Here is a 20,262-nt window from a genome sequence, read left to right as displayed (position 1 = left end):
CATCCTTGCCCTCTTCCTGATCTTAGTAGAGAAGTTATTAGTTTTTCACCACTGAGTATGATGTTAGCTGTAGCCTTTTCATATATGACCTTTTTATGTTGGGATTCATGTTTTTATTATAAAAGGATGTTGAATTTTGTCAAGTATTCTTACTGCATCTATTGAATATGATTTTCATTCTTCCTTCTGTTAATGTGGTGCACTGATTAATTTTTGTTGATTGACCCTTGCATCCCACGAATAAATCTCATTTGGTTGTGCAATATGAGCCTTTTTATGTGCTGTTGAGTTTGGACTCCCAGTTACTTCGTTGAGGAATTTTGCATCCACATTCGTCAGGAATACTGTCTGTAGTTTTCTCATGGTGTCCCATCTGGTCTACAGTGCTGCTCAAATCCTCCGCTTCCTTACTGACCTTCTATTTCCTTGTTCTGTTATTGAAAGCAGAGTACTGAAATCTATTACTGTATTGTTGTCTAATTCTCCCTTCAGATCTGTTCATGTTTGCTTCATAAGTTTGAATGTTCTGATGTTGGATGCACATATATTTTTATCCTTGTTTTATCTTCTGGACGAATTGATCCTTTTAATCATTATATAATGTCCTTGTCTCTTGTGACAGTTTTTGACTTAGAGACTATTTTGTATGATTTAGGCACGGCCACACCAGCTCCCTTCTGATTACTAGTTAGCATGGAATATATTTTCCATCCTTTCACTTTCAATCTACGTGTGTCCTTAAATCTGAGTCTTTTGTAGACAGTACATAATTGGATCTTGTTATATCCTTTAAAAAAAAAATCCATCCAGCCACTCTATGTCTTTCGATTGGGGAGTTTAATCCATTTACAGCTAAAGTAACTACTGATAAGGAAGAACTTACTATTGTCATTTTGTTCTCTGTCCTATAGTTTTTCTGTCCCTTGCTGTCTCTAAGTTTCACTGATATTTTTGTAGCGATATGCTTTGATTCCTTCTCACCTTCTCTTGTGTGAGAATTAACATAGGGTTCTATTACCATAGAATTTATAACATTATATGTTAAGCTAATAACTTCTATCACATACAGAAACTACTTTTACCCTCTTTATGTTATTAATATCACAAATTATATCTTTTATGTTGTATATCAATTAATACATTTTTGTAAATACTTCTGGTTTTTGAAATTCTATGTCACAGTTAAAGTGATTTCATATACATACATTACTGTCTATATATTTACCTTTACCAATGAGCTTTATACCTTTATGAACTTTTGTGTTGATATCCAGCATCCTTTTATTTCAACTTGGAGTCCCTTTAGCATTTCTTGTAAGGCAGGTCTAGCGGTGATAAACTCCCTCAGCTTTTGTTTATCTGTGGATGAAGAAAACTTATGCTGGATACAGTATTCTTGATTGGCAATTTTTTCTTTTATTCTTTCAGCACTTTGAATATAGCAGTACTCTCTTCTGTCCTGCAAGGTTTCTGCTGAAAAATTCACTGGGAATCTTATGGGAACTCCAATGTATATAACAAGTTGCTTTTCTCTTGCTGTTTTAAAATTCTCTGTCTCTAACTTTTGACAATTTGATTATAAAATGCCTCAGTCCATCCCAATTGAGGTGTATCTGGCTTCTTGAATCTGGATGTCCACTTCCTTCCCCAGATTTTGGAAGTCTGGTCATTGTTTTTTCAAATATGCTTTCTGCCTCTTTCTCTCTCCCCTCTCCTTCTGGGATATTCAAAATGCACACATTGGTTTGCCTGATGATGCTCCATATATCCCTTAAGCTTTCCTTACTCTTCATTTTTTCTTTTTGCCTCTCTGAGTAGATTATTTCAAATGACCTGTCTTTGAGTTTGCTGATTCTTTCTTAGGCTTAAGTCAGCTGTTAAACACCTCTAGTAAAATTTTCAATCATTTATTGTATTCTTCAGGTCCAAATTTTATTTGGTTCTTTTAAAATATTTTCTTGCCCTGGCTGGTGTAGCTCAGTTGGTTGGAGCATTGTCCCGTGACCGGAAAGATCACAAGGTTCAATTCCTAGTCAGGGCACATACCTAGGTTGAAGGTTTAGTCCCAAGTCAGGATGCATGTGAGAGGTAACCAACTGATGTTTCTCACATGAGTGTTTCTCTCCCTCTCTCGCCTTACCTTCCCCTCTAAAATCAATAAGGATGGCCCTGGCTGAGGATAAAAACAAACAAACAAATAAAAATATTTTCTCTTTGTTGATATTTTCACATTCTCATTACCCTCTTCATAACTTCCATGCACCATTTTCCTGAGTTCACTGAGCATCTTCACGATGGTTTTGAAATTTGTTAGATAATTCACGTATCTCCATTTCTTCAGGGTAAGTTTCTAAAGATTTATTTTGTGTGTTTTTTTGCTGTTGTTGGACCACATTTCTTCTTGTGCCTGGTTACTTTGTGTTGGAATCCACACATTTGAAAAAAGTTACCTCTCCTAGACTTTACAGACAGGCTTTGTACAGGAAAAAATCTCATCAGTCAGCCCAGCTTAGATTTGGGGAGCCTCTAAAACCTTTGGCATGGATGAACCTCCTTGGGACTTTATGTGTGTAAATTCCCAAGCAGAGGTTTTTGCTAGTTTCTTTTTTCAGCAGTTTGTAATCTCTTGCTCCCTCTGGTGTCTATCTGCAATAGTGCAGGTTCTCCGGAGCCGCTGCGAGATGCCCAGCTCTTTGTTCTCGGGGGCCTGCCAGGGCTTGGAGCCAGGTAAGACAGAAACCAGGCCCTTGCACAGTCCTCCAACAGCTAGAAGGTTGGACATGCATTCCAACACTTTCCCTCCTTAGGGAGAAACCAGAATTCGGGAGTTTTCTCCCTCACTAAGCAGAGAGGGGAGGCAATGCTAAGTGAGTATACGCCAGTTCAAACCACTGCCCTTGTTCTCAGTGCCCAAGCTGGTGCCCTTTCCTGTCAGGGCTTAGTCGGGAAAGACAGAAGCGCCCTGGGAAGCCCTCTGAGAAGTCGGCGAGTTAGATGTATATTCCACTCTTCTCATTCCCTCACTTGAGAGAAGCCAGGGGTCAGGAGTTTCCTCCCAATTGAGCTGGTAGAAGGGCTCTGGTGTGAGTTCTAAAATTTTCCTAGAGGCTTCACTGCAGCTGGCTTTCCACTGTTTGGAGTGCAAGAGCCTCTAAACTGGTTTCTAGATTTCTCACAAAGGGAACTGGTCCGTTTATTGATGAATCAGGGTTACTTAGGGGGAAGAAGGGCCTGAGGCTGCCCATTCTACTATCTTGCTGACATTACTCTGAAGTATCTGTTTTTATCACGTTTTATGCAAGTGACCTATTTCACCCACACTCACATTTCATTAGCCAGAAGAAGCTACATGGTCACCTCCAAGTTCAACAAAGAATGTATATTTCTCCCACAGAGAGGAAGCAGACTATCTGGTGTTGCTGCCCAGGATCTGAGGAACCTCTGGCAGGCTTACACAGGCATCCCAGGTTGGATGTTCTCGACACTTGCAGGTGCTGTTCCAGATGCACGGTGTGCCCTCAGGGCTGCTTACAATGGGCTTTGGAGAGTAGCGGCCTGCCCTTCTCTTTGGCCTTCCAAATCATATATGAGCACTTTCATTATAGAGTCTAACTTGGAGTCATAGCAGAAAATACGGTTCCCAGCGCTACCTTAGCAGTTCATGGAATCTCTAGATGCGGTGGTCCTGATATGCATTTCTCACCTGTACTACTCAACAGCCAAACAGGTCTCCCTGGTATTTAACCCTCCCTCATCCCTCTGCCTCAGAATGGCGTCAAGGCCACATGACCCTGGCCCCATCCAGCTCACGAACCTTCCCCTTCACACACACTCCCAGTGCAGTCGGTGTCCAGAATGCTATAGCTCCTTGGACCCAAAACATTCCAACATCTTCACTTCTACTTCACTCCCATCCTTCCTTCCCTTGGCTACTGCTTCCCTGCTCTCTGTATCTTAGGACGGTCCGTCACTCCACATGCTGAGCTCCAAGATGCCAGACTCTTGGGAGAATTGCAACAGGCTGAGGTGGGGACAAATTATCAAATGAATACGTCAGTTATAAGAATACATCCAGATTTTACACGGAAATGTTAATGTTGGAAACAAAAAAGTTTTATTAGTCCATCAGTTTAGTTTCTCCCTTTTCCAATATCTACTTTTTTAAAAAAAGATTTTATTTATTTATTCTTAGAGAGAGGGGAAGGGAGGGAGAAAGAAACATCAACTGGTCGGTTGCCTCTTGGGCACCCCAACGAAGAACCCGGACCGCAACCCAGGCACGTGCCCTGACTGGGAATCAAACCAGTGACCTCCTGGTTCGCAGGCCGGTATTCAGCCAACTGAATCAGACTAGCCAGGGCCCAATATCTACTTTCATTTCAAGGCAGGGGCAGAGATATAGTTTTCAATTCCAATCATGCTATTGTAGTTTAGAAAAATGGCTTAGAAGACAGTTGTCTAAGTGGATGCTGATATTTATTAAAAACTCTAAGTGGCTTATAAATAGCTAACAACTTAAGACATTCTTGGTTTACAGAATAGTCATCTAGTTAAAGAGAAGAAAGATTTTCAATAACGAGGCGACTGGATAGCTTCGGTCTCACTGGACATATTCATTTCTTATGAGAACAGTTAAGTGAATAATATACCAGATGTGACAGAGATGTCACCATAATGCTTAGTCCCTTAATCACAGTGGTGAGGTTAGGCCGGACTTTGAAAATGGCAGGGTGGGAAACTATTTGAGCACAACAGGGTGATAAAAAGAGAAGCCAAGAATAATGCCGGCATTGTGGAAGAAACACAAAACTCATCACATCTCACGTGACAGTCTCTGACCTATGGGAAGAGTGCATAACAGAGAGACAGAGTTTTGTGACAGCAATCCCACAAGTGGCCTGTCTCTGTAACCATGTCAACCACCATCGCAAAGTACTCATCTTCATTTGCTTTCATGAAGGGGGAGCACTCAAACCCTTCTTGGGAGTCAGCACGCAGATAACGAACCAGTAGATGGCTAGGCCATTATGGTAGCTCGTGATACCATGATTTAAATACACACATAAAAAAAGTTCGCCTCCCTACCTTTCGGCAGCGAGGATTGGGACAGCTGAACCTCTTCACATCACTGTCCAACAGAGCGGGGAAGCTACAGGAGGGGCACCTACAGTCAGAAGAGCAGAAGGCACATTACTCAGGACAGGAAAGCTCGATGTGGTTCCATGTGACGTTCGTGCTGTGATGGAGTTCTCAGCTGGATGGCCACATCTGCTTTTTGTCCTTTTCATTAAAACATGGACTGAGGTTCTCCTTTGTGTGGGCTCTTTCCAGGAAACACAGGTGCTGTCTGGGTCCCGTTTCAGTGCAAACCATGCAATAAGCACACCTTTCTGAGAACTCCTCGCACATGTCACCTGTCCTCCAACCCAATGTACAATGTTTTTACTGATAAGCCAGACGATTAAGAGATGCCAAGGAATGTAGGCAAAAATGTGACCTGCAGACTTTTCCCACGATCAAGTCTTTTACGCCCAGTAAGAAATGCCAGAAAATCAGGAAGCTACAGTTTTGTCACAGAATTCTCGCCACCTGGTCCAAGGGCTCAGGCAGCCTCCCTCGTGGAGACTGAGTTGACAGATGACACTCTCCGACTCCGAGGACTCACCTGACAAGCTCATCAGCATAGGCTGCGGCGACTTCCTCCTCAGCTTTCCGCTCGTAGTACTTGTACAGGATGGTCTGGGGAAGCACCTTCTCCAGCTCACTGGTAGGGAACGAACACGTGCAGCTGCCTTCCATGCAGCTGAGCTCTGACTAGAACAACCAGGTCAGGGCGTGAAAAGGAAAAAAAGAAAACTCAATCGAGGTTTCGGAAAAATGGAAAGCCTCAGTGGTTAAATGCATCTAAAGCAAATAAATCGTGGTTAAGTACATAGGCTCTGAGATAATAAAGATCTCGCTGTCCTCTCTTCTCTATGAAACAAAAACACGAAGTCCATCTTTGATACCCCCAGCGGACCTCCATCAGCCCAAACCACAGCACATGAGGATGGAAGGCAGGCGAAGGAGTGTAAAAGGCTCAGCAGATTGGCGGGGGGCGCCCCCCGCCTCTGAGAAGGATCCTCGGAGCTGGTTCCCTCCACAGCCCTGGGAAGCAGGGCCCAGACATCCTGGGAGGCAGGGGTGAGTGACAGGAGGGGAGGGAGCTGCCAGGACTGTGAACTACCACCAGACGGCTGTGTGAAAAGCCTCCAGTTCTGCCCTCTGATGGAGCCAGGCGCCTAGAACTCTTCCAGGAGGCTCCGAGCAGCTGGGCCAGAGGGCTCTGGACTTCACCTTCAAGGCACTGGCAGCAGGTGGACCCCTCATGCCACAGCTCTCCGACCTCTCCTGCTGCTCCATTTTGAGGACCCCTGTCTTTGAGGACTGGGTTCGCCTAGATAATCCAGGACAATGTCCCTAGGTTAAGGTGACATGAAAAGCAACTTTAATCCCCCTTGCCATTTCAGGTAGTACAGGCACAGGCTGTGGGGGTGAGGAGGTAGACGCCCGTGGGGTGCGGGTCGGGGAGGCCGTGGCATTATTCTGCCAGTCACAACCCATCTACTCGGAACTGTTACTCCGTTCTTGACTAAACTACAACTAACTTCAGAATAATGACATTCAGTGATTTGATTATTGGTGGGCATTTAAGAAAAGCAATTTTGGTTTTTAACTGTTCGTTAAGACAAAGCAAAACTCCTTTCCATATTGTTATGCTGTTATCAAGAGAAACTGACTTTGAAAGGAGAATTATGATCACGTATAAAAGTTATTTTAATACATCTGTAAAATCGTTAAAAAAATTGGTTAAAAAACACTAAATTACACTCCCACACATTCAAACAGGCTGCAAGATTCTCTCTTTCTGAGTTGAGTCTACATTTTCCTTATGAACCTTTCCTTATGAGGGAAGAAGCAGGCGCTCCTGCGGCTGGGAAGGCTGGGGGCAGGGAAGGACACCACTCCAGGGCACCACTCCCTGAAGAGATCTGCTGTGCTTGGAACCAACATCGTCACACAGATCGGGCACTGTCGAGGAATCGCACATTCCTGTGTCTTAGCAGAGTTCCACCTCACTCCAGAAAAGGCATTTTACACTTGTCTATAAACGTGGTCGCCTCAGACTCTGAATGCTTCCCACCTGGGGGCGAGGTCCTCGGGGCTTACCTTTCCAGATCCAAAGACGGCCTCCTGGGCATATCTGATGAGACACTCCTTGCAGAACAAGTGAGCATCCGCACATTGTGTCAGCTCCTCGAACGGAAACTCCCCATAGCAGCAGCGGCACTCAATCAGCTGGCCATCCTGCAGGTCGCCACAAACACACGTGAAATTCCCCACATGTAAGGGGGGCGGGCAGCATGTTTCACATTCCCCTCCCCTACTTGTACCCTGAGGTAAAGGGCTACCCCTAGAAGCCATAAAACAATAAGCTGCTTTCTGCCCTGAGTGGTGTGGCTGAGTGGACTGAGTGCCCACCTGCAAATCAAAGGGTTGCTGGATCGATTCCCAGCCAGGGAACATGCCTGTGTTGCAGGCCAGGTCCCCGGTAGGGGGCACGCAAGAGGCAACCACACAGTGATGGTTCTCTCCCTCTCTCCCTCCCTTCCTTCCCCTCTAAAAATTAAAAAAAAAAAAAAAAAAGAGTTGCTTTCTGCTGTATAAATGTAGACTGAGATGCTGGTAACAAATATGAACATATAGTTAAAGAAAGTGAGATTTTCACTTTTGGGGGATATTTTTTGTCGTCATCCTCTGCTAGCTTTATCATAGTCATGAATTCCATGGTGCCAGGAGAACTATATGCCTGCAAATCCGATTCTACTGCTAACAGGATTTTAAGAGTCTAGGACAAGCGGCATGAAAAATGTTCTCTCAAAAGCTGGATTTTCTCTTGTTGCAAGAGAGTGGTGTGAGAGGATCATGCCCCAACCCAAGCTTTATCTTAAGCAACCACTGACTCACTACAGCCAGAATCCCGAGTACATTCCCACTGTGTCAGGAAAGGCTGCTTCTGGAGGAACAGCGCGTGCGCCAGACCCCGGCCCTGGGTTTTCTGGCCTCTGCCTTCTAACCCTACATGATGGGCGAGGTCTAAGTTTCCCTGTAAGAGTTCATTCAATGGACTACGGCAGTGTTCCTTAGCAGGAACACGTCTATCATCATCTTCCCTTCACTTCTCATCCAGTCTGGTATGAAGAGTGACAATAACGTTTCAAGCGACTGTGATGTGGCTACAAACTCAGCAGAATAACAGGAGCTTATCTAGGAACCAATGTGCCATCAAAATCCTGAGGTAATGTGATAAGAGAAAACAGCCCATGAAAAATACCAGAATAAATGAATTAGGTGAGTTTTCAAAATACCTTTTGATACTGTTCTTCGTTCATCTGCAGAGCAAGCAAAAAGTCTTCATGCTGAAGAACAAAAAAACCACACGTGTAGGTACAAATTTAATAAAGATGCCACAAACCATTTAGAATTTTTTTCCACAGACGAAATAAAACTATTATTAATAGTCATCTCTTCAGTTACATGGTTTAGCAGCTTAAATTTTATCAAATTTTGACCCTCAAAAACACCTTCTCCACACTCTGACAAACCAGGAAAAAAGCAGCCAGCAGCCCCGCTGCACCTATGACGGTCGACACAAGGGAGAAGCCCAGGTGCCTGAGGGCTGCAAGCTGCTGAATCAGGCACCTCTTCTTTAGAAAAAGAATGCTGCTTTTACGTGAAAAAAACGACTGATAAAACATTTGGTGCTTGGCAGACATTTCCTCAAAACTGAATAATTATTTGTGGCCAGTGATAAAACTCTAGATCTCAAGCAGAAGTTGGAATTTTGGAGCTCTGAGTAGTGAGGCTCAGATGGCTGGGCGTCATCCCACAAAGCAAAGGTTATCGGTTCAGTTCCTGGTTGGGGCACATGCCTGGGTTGCGGGTTCAGCACTGTCAGGGAGTGCGGGGTGGGGGTGGGGGGCAACCAGTTGATGTTTCTCTCTCACAGAGATGTTTCAGAAATCGGGATTTTGGAGAAGTCATCTTGGTCCACCTGCCACAGAGTTATCAGTCCGCCTGTCTACTGCTATATTGTGTGGCACTGCCATTTTGAAAAAATGTGAGTGCATGGTGGTGAAGAAAATAATGATTTCTGGTACAATTCAGTGCCACTGGATTGACTCATGATAAGGCACCATTGCTTCTGTTCTATGTAAATTTTACACAGTGAAAAGGTAAATGTGTTATCATTATTACAAGATTTGACCTTGCAGGACCCCTAAAAGGGTCTAGGGGGGAAACCAGAGGTCCATAGGTCATACTTTCAGAGCCACTGGTCTAGAAGACACATATTAAGTAACCAATGCATATACCCTGTTTGGCAGTTGATGGTACATTTGGAAGAACTAAAGAGCGCAGTGGTCTACCTCTGGTTTTTCTCCACCATTAGAGGCTGAGGGAAGTCAAACAGAACCGGGTGCTGAGCTCCAAATAAAATTCTCTACTATAAATCTGACTTATGAAACCGTGAACTTTAATATCACTACAAAACCCGGTTTTCTTTTCCTTTTAAAAACTGAGTTCATTCACATTAGTCACACAAAAGAAAACGCCAATCTTCGAAGAACCTTTAACGCTGGGCCCTCGCAGCGGGCCCACACCGCGCCACGCGCCGCCCCACCTCTGCCATCTCCTTGACTTTCTGCTCGTAGAACTCCTGCTCCTGCTGCACAGCGGGAAGGAGGGCACGCCGCTCATAGGACCTACAGTGCCGCCGCTTATTTTCCAGAAAGAACATCCTCTTTTCTATTTTTATGTCACCTAGAAGACATTGCAATGCAAAATCATGCCAGTAACTGTTTGCTAGGGGCCCAGGCCAGCCGTTCGGCCCTCTGGGGCCTGGGCCCCGCCTCCTCTCCCGCAGCACACCCGGCCCCTCCGCCGCCTGCTCCGCCAGCTGGGGACGTGGGGCTCCACCCTGGTGCCCAACCTATGTGCGCTTTTTGCCTTTCATGTTCTTTTCCGTGTTATACTCCAATCAGAGTGTGCCTCTTACCCGGGCAGTGTTGTGCTGCGTGACTATAGCGGTTTATTACCCACTCTAATACAGAGAGCAGGTGGGTCTATAGTTTGGGGCTGGTGTAAACTGGCCTACTGAACATATGTCTGTAATTCAGTTGAGTGCACAGAATGGAATGTCGCACCGAATTTTCCTGTCATGGTGGCTCCTAAGTAGAAAGAAGGAAGACGGCAACTGTAGCCACTTTTTATTTAAAAGCGCTGATATGCTTCCAAGCAGTCCACATCAGGGTCACTGCCCGGACTGGTCTTGAGGACATTCCCTAAGCAGCCACACTGCAGTGTCCCTCCCGAGTGTGCGGGAAGGGGACAGTTCTGCATGGCAGCTTCACACACAGTTTGCCATTACCTTGTTCAAACTTGAAATCTATGTAAGAATACTGATTCATTTCTTTCCTCTTTTTTCTTTTTCCACTGGTTTCTGGAGATAGCTCCTGCCATTTTTTAATGGCATCAGAAAAGGCCTAAAAATTGAGAAAGGGAAAGGTTACCACTGTAGATGGGACTCAAGAATACGTCAAACACAGGCAATCCCAAACCGCATTTGGACTCAAGTTTTAGCTGGCTCCCCTGCATGGTTTACAGAAACAGGCAGTGGCAAAACGAACAGGTAGCATTTCATTATCTTTGTTTTTAGACTTTCATCAACTGCTACAATGGCAGAACCAAAATGCTTGTTAACACATTAAAGGGCAACGTAAAAAAATAGAAACAGTTCAAACTGCCCTTGAATAAGTACAAGTTAAATCACTTAACAAGTGGCTAGCAAGCTGCACTTACAGGTGCGTCCTACGTGGCATCTCTCTGCTCAGCACTCCCTGTCCATCGGTCCCCCGCCACCGCCCCTCGGTGGCTTTCCCCTCTGTCCTGGAGCACCAAGCTCTGAGGGGAGCAATAACCCCCTTTCTTTCATACCTTTCGCTCCTCCCGTTTTTAGATATTTCCAATAGGCACTTAAATGTGCTAAAGTCTTGGTCACCTTAAAAAAGAAAACCCTCCCTCTCCTGGCCTCCTTCCCCTCTTCCTTCCTCCTCTTCAGAGGCAAACTTATCAAAGGCACGGACTGTCCGTGTTTCAACACCTCACTTCCCGTGAGCTCTCCAACTTCTAATCTGGCGTGAACCCGCCTCTCCACTTGCTAATGTACTACCTAACGCCTGGCTTCCGTCCCACTTGACCTTTCAGCGTATCCATGACACTGACAGTTCCTCTCACAGCTTCCGCTTCCTCCTTGCCTGCTCTTCCTCCGCCAGCCTCCTCTCCTTGGTCCTCACATGTGGAAGTCCCCTAGGCAGCCTCTGTCAAGGCAACTCATCCAGGCTGGGGAGGTTACCCTCCCTGTGCCAATAATTCTCAAAATCCCATCCCCAGCGCCTGCTCCCCACCTTTTGTGTCCATCCAACCGCACAGCAAGTTATTTTTACTTGCTGGCCATTCAGTGTTTCCCAGCTTGGATTCACGACCCTTTCTCTCCAGAGTAGCTTTCGGAGTAGTTTTCCTCATCCCAGGAAAAATAATCACCATCTTCTGTGCGTCCTTACTGAGCCCCTACTTCTGTTACACTTAGGTTTGTGACTCAACGTCACTTGCTCAGGGAGGCCCTTCCGGAGCCTCTTAGCCCACCTTCGATTCCCACACTCTCCAAGCACCTTGCAGTCTTCTTTCAAAATGCTTCTCACAGCTGTTAAGTACAGACTTCTTAGTGTGATGCTGCTTCACAGCACCTCCTCCACCAGACTCTGGGCCTCCACACCACAGCCCAGGGCACACCCTCAGCTGCTCGCGCGGTTTTAACAGGGCTGTGTAAGGGGTATAGGGATGCTGTTAATAAACCTTATTCTTACCCCTTTACCTTAGAGACAGCCGTGTATTCCATGGCAGAAGGACAACAAGAGAAAAAGTACTTTAGCTACGGAAGAGGGAAGGATCTCTTTTCATCTTAACCCACCTCCTACCCCTTCCTTTTCAAGCTCCTAGGTTTGGGAATCAGAAGGGAATTACCAGTGGCTACATGTGCCTCCTGGGAGCTTAGCGCTACCATGCACCTTCTTACTGCTTTAATTCTCACAAGGATCCTGAGGGAAGTGTTCCTTATTTCACAGCAGAGGGAAGTAGGGCTTAGAGAGGAGAATGAATGAACCTGCCCCCAGTCAAACCTTCATTAAAATTAGGACTTGAACTCGGGCCAGCTCAGATCTAAAGTTCCCCTCTCTGACATCCCCGTGCGCTCCCAGATTCACTGCCCAAAGGCAACATTCATCTCGCTACCTTTCTACCTCCATCAACATCCTCCACGGCTGCAGTACCTCCTTCCTGGCTTTGTTTCTGCTTCTGGAAGTCCCACTACCCCAGGGGCTCCCTACGAACCCTTAGACACTAATCTTACAGTCACATGTTTGTACTCAGCTGTAAGAGTGCTAAGTTCTAACAAGTTTTACCTAAAGGGCTATTTGTGAAGAAAACTCAGGAAAGGATGCGGGACAGGTATTAGAATCTGCATTTTATAAATAAGGCAGACATCCCTTCCTGGTCAGCAACTAACTGAACTGGAGGGTGAGCTCCGAGCTCACAGCTGGCAGCCCACCAGGCCTGCGACCACCCCGCAGGCGCAGAGGCTCCTCGCTGGAAGTAAACTGAGGCCACTACCTTTGTCCCACTTAAATGATGTTTCTGTTTAGCAGCAAAAAATCCATATACATAAACACAAACTGACACTTGTCCAGAAACTGTATCTCATACAAAATGTTGTCTACAAATTAAAGGAGCCTCCAGAATCTCACTTTTAAAAGTTATATTAATGATCATCACTTATCTTAATATTAATAGTGACTGAAGGTTGAGTTACACACACCAGATAAAATTAGGTTGTCCGAATCCTTTCCTTTTGAGACCTGCTAGTCATACTTCACACATACACATGCCGAAGGCGCCACGGTTACTTTTTCTTGCCTTGTAGCCTTTGCAACATTACTCTACTGGAAACCTCTATTCTTTGAGACCCTGTTCAAACTCTGTTCAAACACCACCTTCTTCACTTCTGTCCTAGTGCTTTCACGTACCTACCTCTCTTTTGCACTATCACCGTTTCTATCTTTCTTTTTAATCTCAAACAGACTGAAAGCTCCTTGGAAGGCAGCTCATTTGTGTTCTATGATGCCAGTGTCCTCAGGGGTGGCCGGGAGCTACCAGCAGAGCACTCCTCAAGCCTACGGGGGAGCAGGGGAACACAGACGGGGAAGCATAGCCTTCCTTTTGCTCCTGACTAGCATTAGTCCCTCCAGCTCCCATTCGCAAATCAAACACCCACTTGTGGTCTTAGATCTGAGAGTCAGGGACACAGTCTACTAAGATTTTTAGGATATCTGTGCAATGGCCAAAATTTCTTTAAGGTATAAACTAAAAATACTAGAATGGGCGCTTGATGGCATAAAAGCTGAGGAATAAAGAGACTCAAGCCTGGAGGAGGGAAGAGCAAAAACTTATAAATTAAAAGAATTAAAGTAACATATCAATGAACTAAAATAAACAGATTTCACTTGGAACCCAATAGCACCAAACAAGCTGTTTTGACACATTCGGAGAAATATGAACACTGACTGGCTACCTAATAATTTTTAATGTAATAATGGTATTTTGATTATGGTTTTCAAAAAAAAAAACAACAACTCCATCTTTTAAACATAAACACCAAGACAGTTATAAATGGAAAGAAAATGGCCCTGGCTGGTGTGGCTCAGTGGATTGAGTGCTGGCCTGAGAACCAAAGGGCCGCTGGTTCAATTCCCAGTCAGGGCACATGCCTGGGTTGCGGGCCAGGTCCCTAGTGGGGGGCACACAAGAGGCAATCACAAATTGATGTTTTTTTCCTCTCCCTCCTCCCCCCATAAATACATAAATAAAATCTTAAAAAAAAAAAAAAAAAACAAAGCAGAAAATGAAATGATTCTTGGAATCTGCTTCAAAACAGCCTGGAAGGGAGGAAGCGGGTAGAGATAAAGCAAGACTGGGAAGTAGCTGATAATTACCGAAGCTGAGTGATGGGTAAACGAGGGCTTATTATAATACAATCTCTTGTATCGGTGCTTGATGTTTATAACAGAAAGTGAAAAAAAAATCCAGGGAAACGTGACTGCCTTCACAGCGAACATGCTTCCCCGAAGCTGTCATCACGTTTGAGGAGCAGCAGGCACAGGAAGACGTGCTATTGCTATAATTACACCGCGCCTCTGGACGCGCCTGCTGCACCTCTGCCCGCGTGAGGTCACTTCCCACAGGGCAGGACTCTCCCGCACCCTCTGCACATCGCAGGGGGAGTTCTAAGCTGTAATTGAGCACACCGGATTTCCGCTTCTGCCAAACACTTTAAACACCTCACTTTCATTCAAATAGCCTGTAAACTTTCAAAATACCCACCAAAACAAGCAGATGCCATAAAAAACGTAAAGGGTCAGAAAGATAAGGAAAGGGGCAAGAAAGGTATAAATGAGGGAAACTGAACCACAAAATTCTACAACCTCCCACCCAAATAACAAGGGGGTCGCAGGATGACCAAACCTTTGGTGGGGCCGTCACTAATGAGGACCAGCCACCCTGAGGCCCCAGAAGCTGCCTCCTGCTGCGGCCCTTTCACTCTGGCCCCGGGCGCCCTGGGAGCTCAGAACGCAGAAGATGCCACTGCAGCAGCAGAGCCTCCAGGTAAGGGGCTGGCTTCCTTGCAGTTTTTATTTTGGGGAGAAGCTCATTCACCTTTCAATGACAGTACAGGCATCTCCTTTCCAGGTAACTTGGGGAATGAGATTCAGAAATAGAAAGCACTAACTCTGTATTCCCTTCGGAGTAATTCTATCTAAAATTAACCTACAATCAGGAGTTTGTCGAGAGTTGCCTGGGTCTTCTTGGCAACTTAAAGATGGGAGGATCCTGGACTCAGCCTGAGGTCACAGTCAACCTGCGGTTCACCTTCTTTCAGGTTAAGACATGGTGGGTGCTTTAACCATTTAAATAACTCCGCATGTTTGTCCTCTTGCAAAAAGCACAGTTTGCTGAGAATCACCAGAACTTCAGCAGAAGACACGGATTTCATGGCAGCAGAGGAGAGGAGGAGGAACAAGCCAAAGAGCTGCTGGTGCTCTCATCTGTCCTGTCTGACCACCACGAAGCAGGTGCTGTGCCATGGACTTCACTAATGAGGCACATCTCCGCTGCCCACCAGTGGCCTGCACTTGTCTGGAACAGAGGCCCTCAAGTGGGATCTTATTTAGGGCCCTGGAGATTAAATAGTGGGAGCTTTCGGCAGCTGTCCGCTCCCTTCTGAGGCCAACCACCGCCTGCTGGGCAGCCCTGCCTTGTGCGTCCGATCCCGGAGCCACCTGGGATAAGCCAGAAGCACAGAAGGGAGGAGCGGCTCGGGAAAAATGAAGTCCCTAATTACACATTAGGAGTGACCTACTGAGGAATTAAAATGTTTGTAGATCACAACAACAGTAAAAATAAGACTGAAGACAATTACTCTGAATTTCTATTTTTGCTTCATAGTTTAAAAAGCAAAGCCCTCTGAAGTTTTTCTATTAGCTGGGTGTCAATGTAGTGAAGTCACTGAGATCCCTACTGGTTAACTGTAGAGAACTGGAGAATTTAGATGAAAAGTATCTGTTTGTCAAAAAACCATGTAACAACGCATTACTCTCCGCGTCTTCATGGTCAAGCCAGAACTTCCCTGCTTCTAATACATCACTTCTCTTCATTCAGTTCTTCCCGGTCAGCAAATACCTTTGCCTATTTATCTTCACCCTGACCAACTCCTTAGCCCTTCGCCATCATAAACCACCCCAATTTACATAAGCTGAACCCTTCCTTCTGCTATCACAGGGGGAAGTAGCCGGAAGGCGCAACCCCACCAGGAGACAGAGCGCACACCTTTCGGGTGATTGCATAGTGCCCTTTGAGCTCGTGCAGGGCCCACTTGATGTCCTGGCTGCTGAGCATTCTGAAGTCGGCCATCAGGAGGTCGGCGGCCTGGATGAAGCAGGGCTGGTCAAGAGGAGCCAACTGAGAATAGTCAAAAAAGTCTATCTCCGGCAACTGAAACGAGAGAGAGGCAAAGCATCAGAGGCGGGACCGAAGGGCTGCTCACTCAAGAACAGGACAGCCCGCCTCACAGCTACACGGGAACAGGCTCCCAGCCTCAGGGAAGATGACAAAATCGTGATTCAGAGATGTTAAGCGGCTGTCTGAGTCTGGAGACTAGTTTTACTACTTAGAGCTGCTAAAAAAATACAGCAGGGGATTTGAACCCAATCTTGTAGCCATCTTCTTTCTACAAAATGTTTTTAAAAATTAAGTTTTTCCTGCTACAAAATATGTAAAAGAGAAAAGTCAAAAGAATTTGTGGGAAGTAGAAGGCTGGGGCAACGGACCCCACTGAAGCAGTTCTAAACTATATTTTCCTTCACCACTTCCACTAAGTGCTCGTTTGGACCACAAATGAAGACAATGATTAAAATTTAAAAAATCAAACTGTTTATATATTGATATAGGATTTGATTACACAGGTGTATGCACTTTATATAAATCTTACAGCAAAACTGTAAAGACATACAGAACTCTAGGCAATTGATCTGCAGGGTGAAGTATATTTGGGCAGTGCATTGATGCTTTTGTTTTGTTTTTTTTAATTTACTTTACTTTTTAAAACCCTCACCTGAGGATATATTTTTTAATTGATTTGAGAGGAGAGCAAGGTGTGGAGAGCGAGAGAGAGAGAAACACCGACTGGTTGCTTCCCATACGCACAACCCAGCCAGGGTTTGAACCTACAACCTTTTGGTGTACCGGATGACATTCATTTTAACCACCTAGCCAGGGAGTAATTTACTTTTAAATGTGTTATAATGAAATAAAATACAAGACAGATGTGCTGATGGACAGAGGGACAGACATGGGACAAAGTAGACACAGCAGAATGTTAACTTTTAACAGCACTGCTGCTGGGTGTATAGGTGATCAGTGTAAAAATCTCTTAACATGACTATGTGTTTAAAATTTTTCATGTTTTCAATTTTCAATGTTAAAAAACACCGAGATGACAAAAGAATCCTGACCAATTCTTGTTTCATTTTGGGAACCTACTTTTGTGTGATTGAAGATATGGAGGATTTACTTGTTTATGAGAAGGGGAAGAGAGAGTTACAATTAAAGAAGTTAAATACAGTGTTCAAAGTGGCTGATTGGGAAATCTCACTAAAATATAAATGTATTCTGAAACCCGTTCTTCCTGGATAGTCTTTAAAAATGTGACCTGACAAAGCACTTTCTTCCCATAAAGCACATAGGGAAAAAGCAGAGCATTTTCAGGTAAAGGCTGCAAAACAGGAGCCCTCACCCACCTCCGCCTCGTCCTGGCTGGCAAGCAGGCTGCTACTGGGGTTGGTGATCACTCGGTCTTCCCTCTTCGGATAATCTGGATTTTCCAGAAGGAAATTACAAATTCTGCAAAAATAAATGACATGACTCATACGGCTCCCAAATCCCACACCTGCCCATTGATTCAAAGCAATGTGTGAGAAATGAAGTCCCTAATTACACATTAGGAGTGACCTACTGAGGAATTAAAATGTTTGTAGATCACAACAACAGTAAAAATAAGACTGAAGACAATTACTCTGAATTTCTATTTTTGCTTCATAGTTTAAAAAGCAAAGCCCTCTGAAGTTTTTCTATTAGCTGGGTGTCAATGTAGTGAAGTCACTGAGATTCCTACTGGTTAACTGTAGAGAACTGGAGAAGTTAGATGAAAAGTATCTATTTGTCAAAAAACCATATAACAAATAAGGGGTGGGAAGAAGTATGTATTTACACCCCTACAATTAAATTCATTTGCTAGGAGAATAAGTAAAAGGAATATGAAAGCCCTCCTGTTAATCATTAATACTTCTGTAACCCTGTGGTTAAGTCAACCTCTACGAGCAATTTGAGTGACACTCAAGTTTGTTTACCAGCCTGTGAGGCTGAAAGAACAGATCGTGTTTGCTCTTCCCACCAAACCCAAAGCCTTGTCTCTCTACCACCGCTACCAAATACTGTGCCAGTGAGGATCCAGAGAGTAAGGTAACACACACAGACGCATCCCCACCCGATTTAACAAACGTTTCCTCACAGGGCTCTTCGGCCTGTAACAACCAAATCAGGCAACCAAGTGCGCTCCTGGGAGGAATCCAGAGTTCAAGGCCAGCTGGGTGGTGCAGCCCGGTCACTTCAGCACGGGTAGCTCCCCCCCACCCTCCCGCAGGGCAAGTGAGGCCGCGCCGGCCCCTTCCTGCCTTCCCGGCCCCTGCAGTTCTTAGGCTGACTCCTCCTGGTTGGAGGTGCCCCCCCGCGGTTCTCACTTGACTCCCTTTCCCACAGGTCCTTCCTGGCCAGTGCCCATAGTGGGGCCTCTAACAGTACGACAGGCACAGCAGGAAGAGAGGAAAACTGCCCACCTCCAGCTCTTCTCCTCACCCTAGTGCTTGGGGACCAAAAAATGGGAGGCACACTTCCTCTGCGACCCCCTGAGGACCCTCAGCACCGGCCTGATTGCACAGCCTCCCCCTCCTCAGCCCGCTGCAGGGCAGTCCACACCTCGACAGCTGCTTCTTCGCCATCACTTCCGGGAGCCCCAAATGCCTCTCCTCTCTGAGCTTTCCTCTTCCCTATCGCCAGCCCTGTCCGCTACAACATGAGAGGCCCAGCGAGGGGAAGGCCCCGTATCAGAACTGCAGCCCAGGGGAGACACGTTTAAGTCAGCCTCACCGATAATAATTCTTTGCTCCAGCGCAAAGCGATGAGCGGTGTAGGTTACGGAGACCTCTGAAGGTCGACTTGAGAACTAGCCACCCTGAAGAGTGCACTGTCCCCGGGCACAGGCCTAGAATCCCAAAGAATCCTTTTCACACACGTAACTGCACGTCTAACAAACCAGAGGTGGGACAGCTCCTCCATTCCAACCTGCCTGTTGGGAAGTGTGGCTCCCACAGACCAAAACACTCCCAGATGCCAGAATTTGGGGGGCAGATAAAAATCTTTCCCCCAACGAACAGACTCTGCTAGGACTGCCCACCCATGAATGAAGTCAGGGGTTTCCGAGCGGTGTGCGTGGAAAATGGTCTACTAGGGTGTTGGAAGTACACCGCCTGTTTGGTTTAATTAAAACAATCTGTACTAATTAGTTGAAAATTCATTAATTTCAATATTCTACTGTTCTTTCCAAATTTACAAGTGTTTCATCCTACAGACTAAAAGGAGGGGGAAAAGACTAAAAGGAGAGAGACTTAGTTTTCATTTTGAATGCAGATACTTCGATTAATCAGGTGCCCTGGGTGCTGGCACTTTCTGTACAAATACAGGAAAGAAAACCTCTTAACATCTTGACCAAAACACAGGCAGTATCAATGCTCAGAATTAACCAAACACGCAGGATTCCATGAGACTGAAAAACCAAACAAACCAAATCTGTATCTGACTAAAATCAGAGCTCTTCTAACAGGATCATTAGAAAAGGCACACTGCCGAGGGAGACAAGGCCAGCGCAGAAGGACAGACACTGCGCAGCCCGCCCCCACAAGGCCCCCGGCGCAGTCAGTCACAGAGGAGGAGGGTGCGCGCCGGGGCCGGGGCGGGGGCGCGGGGAACACAGGGTTCAGCTTCCATGGGGACCGAGTTTCAATTCGGGAGGATGAGAAAGTTCTGGAGATGGATGGTGGTGACGGCTGTGTAATGCAGCTATACCCTTGAAAATGGTTAAATTATAAATTTTTATGTTTTGTGTTATTTTACTACAATAAAAAATTTACAAAAGGCATGGTGGTATACTTACACATTCAAATCATAGTAATTCTTCAAATGAATTATTTCCTCAATATATCCAGTTGCTACATCTGGAAATCTTATTTCCTAGAGAAGAATAAAAACATTATTTATATTTCATACACTAGAATGGTTTCAAATTGCAATAAAACCCAGATGTCAAAAAGTATATGAATGACTACAAACTAGAAAAGTGCTACAAAGCATGTTTGTGACTGGCTTAAAACCCCACATGAGGTCCCCAGATTTATCTGTCTACACGGAGTATGGAATGTAGAAAGGTCTCTAGAGATCACCTGG

General features: G+C 45.4%; 1 protein-coding gene across 2 annotated transcripts in view; it reads right to left on the bottom strand.

Annotated features, from left to right (window-relative positions):
- Nucleotides 1–20,262, bottom strand: part of RNF216 (ring finger protein 216) — a 103,859-nt gene that overhangs the window by 65,315 nt on the left and 18,282 nt on the right. For both annotated transcript variants that reach the window (XM_054571572.1, XM_054571498.1), the window contains 9 exons: nt 19,973–20,049; nt 17,505–17,607; nt 16,036–16,200; nt 10,469–10,583; nt 9,722–9,861; nt 8,409–8,459; nt 7,210–7,347; nt 5,666–5,814; nt 5,086–5,164 (listed from right to left, as the gene is read on the bottom strand). In XM_054571572.1, the coding sequence (XP_054427547.1) occupies nt 5,086–5,164; nt 5,666–5,814; nt 7,210–7,347; nt 8,409–8,459; nt 9,722–9,861; nt 10,469–10,583; nt 16,036–16,200; nt 17,505–17,607; nt 19,973–20,049 (1,017 nt within the window). The remainder of the gene's footprint in view (nt 1–5,085; nt 5,165–5,665; nt 5,815–7,209; nt 7,348–8,408; nt 8,460–9,721; nt 9,862–10,468; nt 10,584–16,035; nt 16,201–17,504; nt 17,608–19,972; nt 20,050–20,262) is intronic.

The sequence above is a fragment of the Pteronotus mesoamericanus genome, unplaced genomic scaffold, assembly GCF_021234165.1.
Source record: "Pteronotus mesoamericanus isolate MK-2021 breed Mesoamerican mustached bat unplaced genomic scaffold, CSHL_Meso_final contig_1, whole genome shotgun sequence".
Lineage (NCBI taxonomy): Eukaryota > Metazoa > Chordata > Mammalia > Chiroptera > Mormoopidae > Pteronotus > Pteronotus mesoamericanus.
Note: the sequence above shows the minus strand (reverse complement) of the source record. Positions and strands in the feature narration are given on the sequence as shown.